At 48.1% G+C, this 8,613-nt stretch overlaps 2 protein-coding genes across 4 annotated transcripts in view; both read right to left on the reverse strand.

Moving 5' to 3' along the window:
• Nucleotides 1–3,605, reverse strand: part of rbl2 (retinoblastoma-like 2 (p130)) — a 16,049-nt gene extending 12,444 nt beyond the window's left edge. The window contains exons 1-4 of the mRNA XM_034686389.1: nt 3,276–3,605; nt 2,410–2,543; nt 288–488; nt 142–206 (exon numbers count right to left, since the gene is read on the reverse strand). Coding sequence (XP_034542280.1) covers nt 142–206; nt 288–488; nt 2,410–2,543; nt 3,276–3,413 — 538 coding nt within the window. The 5' untranslated portion in view covers nt 3,414–3,605. The remainder of the gene's footprint in view (nt 1–141; nt 207–287; nt 489–2,409; nt 2,544–3,275) is intronic.
• An 866-nt stretch (nt 3,606–4,471) lies between these two features.
• LOC117814843 (protein ANTAGONIST OF LIKE HETEROCHROMATIN PROTEIN 1-like) lies at nt 4,472–7,853 on the reverse strand. Of its 3 annotated transcripts, none has more exons than XR_004631651.1 (4): nt 7,032–7,853; nt 6,405–6,522; nt 5,519–6,036; nt 4,472–5,478 (listed from the first exon to the last, which is right to left on the reverse strand). XR_004631651.1 is itself a non-coding variant. In XM_034686391.1 (4 exons), exons 1-4 carry the CDS (start codon nt 7,808–7,810, stop codon nt 5,476–5,478), a joined length of 1,344 nt encoding a protein of 447 aa, XP_034542282.1. In that variant the 5' UTR covers nt 7,811–7,853; the 3' UTR covers nt 4,472–5,475. The 3 variants fall into 3 exon arrangements, 2 of the variants coding, with proteins under 2 accessions (XP_034542282.1, XP_034542281.1); XM_034686391.1 differs by having other exon boundaries at nt 4,472–5,492; nt 5,607–6,036; XM_034686390.1 differs by having other exon boundaries at nt 4,472–6,036.
• Nucleotides 7,854–8,613: the final 760 nt, after the last annotated feature.

Here is an 8,613-nt window from a genome sequence, read left to right on the forward strand (position 1 = left end):
TCTGAACCTGCCCAAACATCTTCAGGTCTACAGAGTCCTCCCTGAGAGCCCTGACACCCCCACGCCTGGACCTCTGCTCCTCTCTGAACTGAAGCTCTCTAAGGTGCAGACTCTGGATGAGTCCACAGAGTCAGTCTTTACCTTTAGCGTGGACAAACAGAACCCAGCAGAAGTTGAAGACCTCGGTCACGGTGCAGGGATGACGTCTGGAGGACATGAAATAAAGGGTTTGTTAAAAGAGGTCAGGTCTGCACGTCTCTCCTCCTCCTCATCCCTGTCTTCCTCACCTCTGCTTGCGGCTGCGGTGGACGCGTGGCGGCTCCTCTGACGGCGCCTTGAAGATGGTTTTGAAGATGGGGACGTACTTCTTAAAGAGCACGGAGGACACGGTGAAGTTTCTCTCCAGCTTCTCGGTGCTCTGACAGAAATCCTGAGGCAGCCGGGCCATGTCCTGCCACTTCTTCATCTTATTGAAGAACTCGATCAGGCTGCAGGGAGACCAGACGGACCACAGAGACCACAGACGGACCACAGAGAACACAGACAGACCACAGAGAACACAGAGAACACAGACGGACCACAGAGAACACAGACGGACCACAGAGAACACAGACAGACCACAGAGACCACAGACGGACCACAGAGAACACAGACAGACCACAGAGACCACAGACGGACCACAGAGAACACAGACAGACCACAGAGAACACAGACAGACCACAGAGAACACAGACAGACCACAGAGAACACAGACAGACCACAGAGAACACAGACAGGCCACAGAGACCACAGACAGACCACAGAGAACACAGACAGACCACAGAGAACACAGACAGACCACAGAGACCACAGACGGACCACAGAGAACACAGACAGACCACAGAGACCACAGACGGACCACAGAGAACACAGACAGACCACAGAGAACACAGACAGACCACAGAGAACACAGACAGACCACAGAGAACACAGACAGACCACAGAGACCACAGACAGGCCACAGAGACCACAGACAGACCACAGAGAACACAGACAGGCCACAGAGACCACAGACAGACCACAGAGACCACAGACGGACCACAGAGAACACAGACAGACCACAGAGAACACAGACAGACCACAGAGAACACAGACAGACCACAGAGAACACAGACAGACCACAGAGACCACAGACAGGCCACAGAGACCACAGACAGACCACAGAGAACACAGACAGACCACAGAGAACACAGACAGACCACAGAGACCACAGACGGACCACAGAGAACACAGACAGACCACAGAGAACACAGACAGACCACAGAGAACACAGACAGACCACAGAGAACACAGACAGACCACAGAGAACACAGACGGACCACAGAGACCACAGAGAACACAGACAGACCACAGAGACCACAGACGGACCACAGAGAACACAGACAGACCACAGAGACCACAGACGGACCACAGAGAACACAGACAGACCACAGAGACCACAGACGGACCACAGAGACCACAGACGGACCACAGAGACCACAGACGGACCACAGAGAACACAGACAGACCACAGAGACCACAGAGAACACAGAGAACACAGAGAACACAGACAGACCACAGAGAACACAGAGAACACAGACAGACCACAGATAACACAGAGAACACAGACAGACCACAGAGACCACAGACAGACCACAGAGAACACAGAGAACACAGAGAACACAGAGAACACAGACGGACCACAGAGACCACAGACAGACCACAGAGAACACAGACAGACCACAGAGAACACAGACAGACCACAGAGACCACAGAGAACACAGACAGACCACAGAGAACACAGACGGACCACAGAGACCACAGAGAACACAGACAGACCACAGAGAACACAGACGGACCACAGAGAACACAGACAGACCACAGAGACCACAGAGAACACAGACAGACCACAGAGAACACAGACGGACCACAGAGAACACAGAAAACACAGAGAACACAGAGAACACAGAGAACACAGACAGACCACAGAGAACACAGACAGACCACAGAGAACACAGAGAACACAGAGAACACAGAGAAGACAGGGTTCATTCTCCTGAAGCTCAGTGAAAGTCTTACATTTAATCCAGAACCTCAGTTTTCTAACTTTCTGTTTGAGCTGCAGTTTAATATTCCTCTTCATGTTTGTGTTGGAGTCAGAAAACACAGTCAGTTTAGTTTTGATCTGCAGAATAAATCAAACAAACATGAAGTCTTGATTCTTTAAACCTTGATAGTTTATCAGAGTTCCTCAGTTTGAACTCTGCATCAGCTCTACGGTCAGACCTGGAGGCTCCATCAACGCCACTCAGAGTCTGTCACTACGGTTTAATAACACGTCAGCAGCGTGTCAGAGCTGCAGGTGAAGGCACAGGTGCATTATGGGCCTACCTCATCTCTGAGCAGCGCAGGATCCTGGTCAGAGAGACGTAGTTCCCCTCCACGGTTCCTTTCCCCACAGTGGGCACCGAGGACGACCTGCAGGCCACGTACAGGGAGCACGCCAACCAGTGCAGCTCACTGCCCTGAAGACCAGGAGGGGGGGGGAGAGGAGAGAGGGAGAGAGGGAGGAGGAGAGAGGGAGGCAGTGTGTGAGGATGGTTTGAGATGATGAGGGTCTGTTAGATCTGACAGCAGATTATCATCATGTTAGCTCTGACAGCAGATTATTATCATGTTAGCTCTGACAGCAGATTATCATCATGTTAACTCTGACAGCAGATTATCATCATGTTAACTCTGACAGCAGATTATCATCATGTTAACTCTGACAGCAGATTATTATCATGTTAACTCTGACAGCAGATTATTATCATGTTAACTCTGACAGCAGATTATCATCATGTTAACTCTGACAGCAGATTATCATCATGTTAACTCTGACAGCAGATTATCATCATGTTAACTCTGACAGCAGATTATCATCATGTTAACTCTGACAGCAGATTATTATCATGTTAACTCTGACAGCAGATTATCATCATGTTAACTCTGACAGCAGATTATCATCATGTTAACTCTGACAGCAGATTATTATCATGTTAACTCTGACAGCAGATTATTATCATGTTAACTCTGACAGCAGATTATCATCATGTTAACTCTGACAGCAGATTATTATCATGTTAGTTCTGACAGCAGATTATCATCATGTTAGCTAGCAGCTAGCTGTACAGTACAGTGAATGCTAAGCTAACAGTAGCACTAATAGAAACAGATGGAGGTGTTTTGGTGTTTTTGGTGTTTTTGGTGTTTACCTCTAAGGTGAAGTTCCTCCGGATGTTCTCCCAGCTCCTCCACGCCTCGCTGCTCGCCTCCTCGTCCATGTTCAGGGCTCGGCACAGATCCTCCAGTCCGGCTCGGGCTCTCTGCACTAAGTCCTCCTCTTCGCTCATTTCTCCTCCTTTAAACCCTGAGCTGATGAAAGGAGGAGTGAGGAGCAGAGAGGAGCTCTATAAGAGTGTAATAAAGAGTCCTTTAAGGAGCTGTCTGCCTGAGTGAGGCTGTAACAGCGTTATAACTCTGCGTTATAACTGCGCTGTACAGTGGGGCCATTTAAATGTCCTTTGACTGACAGCTGCGCACTGCGGCTGCGCAGAGAGCGGAGAGAGGGCGCAGCGCCGCGAGGTGACGTCATTTCTGTACGTAACGTGCTCAGAGAATACCACAAACAGCGTAAATTAGCCCCGCCCACTAAACGTGCGTAGAGGAGCGTGAGTGGGCGGGTCAGCTGTCCATCAAAATAAAACTACTTCCGGTTTGTTGGAGTTGTTTTGACGGAGAGTTCAGACTGAGAGGAGGAAGAGACTTTAAAACATCATAATGAGAGTTTCTACAAGCTGCTGTCTGTTATATATCATTAATAAACACTTATTACAGGTTATAGAGTTAATATAACACTTCATATATATCATTAATAAACCTTTATTACATGTTATAGAGTTAATATAACACTTCATATATATCATTAATAAACACTTATTACAGGTTATAGAGTTAATATAACACTTCATATATATCATTAATAAACCTTTATTACATGTTATAGAGTTAATATAAGACTTCATATATATCATTAATAAACCTTTATTACAGGTTATAGAGTTAATATAACACTTCATATATATCATTAATAAACCTTTATTACATGTTACAGAGTTAATATAACACTTCATATATATCATTAATGAACCTTTATTACATGTTATAGAGTTAATATAAGGTAGGGGTCAGTTAAGCTACTTATCTGCACATACGGAGGCTCTCAGAGGCAGACATGCATCCACACATTTAGCTGACTCCATTTTCTGTGATCATGAGTTAAAGTCCTGCTGTACGCTCCAGATCCTGACTTATTTAAATGACGTTGAGATAAAAACAAAGCTGGTTTTCTTGTAATAACAGGAGCTGGTGATGTGAAGGTGCAGAGAGAAAGAAGAGACATCTAACAGGGTCAAGACTTCAGAAATACTTTAATATAAAGAACATCTTTATTCACAGAGCAACAGGTGTCAGCATGTTGCTTCATAATAAAACACAAACACAGTTAAATAAGGTTAAAGACAGGAGAACAGAAACTAATCCAGGACTTGTGAGAGCTGTGAAGGTTCAGGTACGCCTCGTCTGCAGCGTGTGACACACGGAGGAGTACTGATGGAGGGACGTCATCCTCCCTCAGAGTCTGTTAGACGTATTAACAGAGGAGGAAGACGAGGGTGGAACTGATCCCAACTGTCACATAAGGTCTTGCATAGTTTGAAGTGTGTGTGCACAGGAGCTCATTCACTGCAGGGGGGGGGGGGGGGGGGGGTCAGCTCTCTGACGCTCTGGAGTTCAGTCTGCTTCAAAGTTCAACGTCTTCAGTACTCAGTTTGTTAAGGCACGTCCTCTAGCTACAGACATAGAGATCAGTACTGCAGTATTAGGGTCAGGACTGCAGTATAAAGATCAGTACTGCAGTATACAGGTCAAAGATCAGTACTGCAGTATCCGGGTCAGTACTGCAGTATAAAGGTCAAAGGTCAGTGCTGCAGTATTAGGGTCAGTACTGTAGTATAAAGGTCAGTACTGCAGTATAAAGGTCAGTACTGCAGTATAAAGGTCAAAGGTCAGTACTGCAGTATAAATCTCAAAGATCAGTACTGCAGTATAAAGGTCAAAGGTCAGTACTGCAGTATACAGGTCAAAGATCAGTACTGCAGTATCAGGGTCAGTACTGCAGTATAAAGGTCAAAGGTCAGTGCTGCAGTATATAGATCAAAGGTCAGTGCTGCAGTATTAGGGTCAGTACTGTAGTATAAAGGTCAGTACTGCAGTATAAAGGTCAGTACTGCAGTATACAGGTCAGTACTGCAGTATAAAGGTCAAAGGTCAGTACTGCAGTATAAAGGTAAAAGGTCAGTACTGCAGTATAAAGGTCAGTACTGCAGTATAAAGGTCAGTACTGCAGTATAAAGGTCAGTACTGCAGTATAGAGGTCAAAGGTCAATACTGCAGTATAAAGGTCAGTACTGCAGTATAAAGGTCAGTACTGCAGTATAGAGGTCAAAGGTCAGTACTGCAGTATAAAGGTCAGTACTGCAGTATAGTGAGCAGGTTGTATGTGATGGTGTCTCTGATGACCTCGGCGGTGCTGTACTCGTCCCCGTGGTACGGCTCGGCGTCCGGCTGCCTCAGGCTCATGGCGGTGGGGTTGATGTCTGCGTTCCACTCGGGGAGGAAAGCGTCTCCCAGCTGTTCACACATGTTGTGGAGGACGCAGCACGCCGCCACCACGCGCGGCATCATGGACACGTCGATCTCCCTCTTCTTCAGCAGACACCTCCAGCGCCCCTTCAGGCGGGTGAAGGCGGTGTCCACCACGGAGCGGGCGGAGGTCAGGGTGTAGGTGAAGCGGCGCTGCTCTGCAGACAGCTGATGGTGCTGACTGTAACCCTTCATCAACCACGGCTTCAGAGGGAATGACTCGTCCCCGATCAGGTGCACCGGGATCTCCACGCCGTCTGACATGATGGACTTCTGGAACAGGACACAGGACGCAGCTTTAACCACACACATGTACACACACACACACACACACACACACACACACACACACACACACACACACACACACACACACACACACACACACACCAGTCTCCTGCAGGTTTCTGTAGTCTGCAGCAGAGTCACAGTCTGAGTCTCTGAGGGTTTTAAAGAGTCCACGTTGGATCTGAACTCAGGATTTAAACTGACTCACTTCCTGCAGGACTAAGTAAGACCTGACCTCTGACCCTGAGTCCCTCACAGTGATATCAGTCTGTGTGCACAGATCACATGCTATAATCTGACAGCTGATAACCAGCAGACTGAGGAGGCGGAGGACACGCCCCCTGCACGCTCACCTCTCTGGGGAACAGGTACCCATCAGGCCGGTCCTCTGCTTTCAGGTACAGGTCTGAGCTGGACAGAACCGAGGCCATGCCGGTGCTGCCGGGCCAGCCGGCGTACACGTCTGTGAAGCTGTGAGGAGGAAACACAGGACAGAGCTTTATTTAAAACTCAGAGCGGGACAGGAGACGGACCAGAGTCTGCCTGCAGGGTCCAGTCCAAAAACCACACAGGACTAGAACACAAGAATCCTCTTCACTACTGAACCATCTCACACAGACCTGGTCCCACAGGTCCCTGGTCTAACCTCTGATGATGGCGTGTATTAGTCTTATGTTTCATGTTAATGTGATGAACAGAGAGCAGAGCTCAGCAGAGTGAGTGTGTGTGTGTGTGTGTGTGTGTGTGTGTGTGTGTGTGTGTGTGTGTGTTTGTGTGTGTGTGTGTTTGTGTGTGTCATAGACTAGTGTGTGTGCATACTGTACACACCCCCTGCATGGATCAGACCCCAGGTGAACCCCCAGTCCCCCCGTGGACCCCCTGCTCTAATCAGATCTAAAGTACTCTGTGGACCTGTGTAGACCTGTGTAGACCTGTGTGGACCTGTGTAGACCTGTGTGGACCTGTGTAGACTGGCTCACCACAGCTCGTGGTCCACCACAGCCTGCAGGATCACAGAGTGCCACCCCCCCTGGTTGTAGTAGTCGTCCGGGTTCTCCCTGGGGGCCGCGATGGGGATGTGGGTCCCCCCGATGGCCCCGGCGCATTGGGGGTAGCACCGGTCCTTGAAGGCCCGTATGGTCTCGTCCAGCCGGTCTCCGGAGGGGAGGCTCACGTAGGTCTCGTACATCCGGTCCAGTATGGCCGTGGTGACCTGCCGGACTATGAGGCACACGGTGGCGATGCCGACCCCGAACAGGTCTGCGATGGCCCGGTACTCCCCGGACCGGGAGAACCACCACAGCGCGATCGCGAGGCGGCGGCGCGGCTCGATGGGCGCGCGGAAGTTCGTCCTGACGCGTTCGATGTCCGGGCGAAGCTGTTCGATTAGGAAGGCGAATGTCGCTTTGGAGATCCGGAACTGGGACTTCCACTCCTCGTCGTCGAACTGCTCCGCTACGGACCACAGGTTCTGCCCGGGGCTCCGGTTCAGGACCCAGATGGGTCTCCTGGTGGTCGTGATGAGGCTCAGGACCCCGGCCAGGGAGGACAGCAGGAACGCCCTCCTCCTCCGCAGGTACTGCCGCCTCCTCCGGTCCCTCTCCATCATCTCCCGGAGCCTCCTCCTCCTCATCAGGGCCGTCTGGAGCCGGTACAGCTCGGTCACCTGGACCCCCAGGTCCGGAGGGACCCCCAGGCTGAGTAAGGAGCTCAGCAGAGCCGCAGTGAGGGACGAACCCTCCGCCATGTTCGGCTCCATGTTTAAACTCGCGGCAGAGAGGCGTAACGTCGCAGGCTGATGACGTCAGAGGCCAAACAACAACAACACACATTTTATCCACTGAGATCTTTATTATTATTATTTATCATTTATTATTATTATTATTATTATTATTATTATTATTATTATTATTATTATTATTATTATTATCTAATATGATATATTATTATTCATTATTATATTTAACACTCATTCAGTGACTCAGATGATGTTTTCTGTGTTTTCTAACACTGCAAAAAAAAACATTCATCGATTAAGAGTGAAAAACATTTTTTAAATGTTGATTTTTGTTTTCAATAATTATTTATTTATTTATTAATTTGTTTACTTCAACAGGGACAGAGTACAGCCATTTAGTTGTACCAGAGTTAGCTAGCAGCTAATTGACATCTGTAGTCCCTGGCAGGAGACAGAGACATGCCTCTGTTAAAAACAAACAGTACATCATTTAAACAGCTACACAATAATACACAACTACTATAAAACAACAGGGATACATTTACATCAAAACTACCAACACAATGATAAAATATAAATAGCTAAAAGCACTACACTATGAAGGTCTTTATATTCAAGTGTGATGAGGACATGGTTGGGTTGATTTAAGCCATGATTTCATCCTGGACTTAAATTCACACACACACACCTTCCTCATAAACTCAGTGACATGAATCCTCAGATGTTATTTTACTCTTCACACAGACGTATCCAAAGAAACATGAGGCATGTATTTTGTGTCACCGCTCCTTCATCCTCGTCTTCCTCAGTGTGAACTTCAGCTC

The sequence above is a fragment of the Notolabrus celidotus genome, chromosome 6 (genome assembly GCF_009762535.1).
Source record: "Notolabrus celidotus isolate fNotCel1 chromosome 6, fNotCel1.pri, whole genome shotgun sequence".
NCBI classification, from domain to species: Eukaryota; Metazoa; Chordata; class Actinopteri; order Labriformes; family Labridae; genus Notolabrus; species Notolabrus celidotus.

What these genes read in the sequence shown, in the direction of transcription:
- LOC117814843 (XM_034686391.1), bottom strand. Translation starts at nt 7,810, where the DNA reads ATGGAGCCGAACATGGCGGAGGGTTCGTCCCTCACTGCGGCTCTGCTG. An exon ending in GTGGTGGACCACGAGCTGTG is followed by an intron (nt 6,523 to 7,031) that starts GTGAGCCAGTCT and finishes TCCTCCTCACAG; the next exon opens with CTTCACAGACGTGTACGCCG. An exon ending in GGTACCTGTTCCCCAGAGAG is followed by an intron (nt 6,037 to 6,404) that starts GTGAGCGTGCAG and finishes GTCCTGTTCCAG; the next exon opens with AAGTCCATCATGTCAGACGG.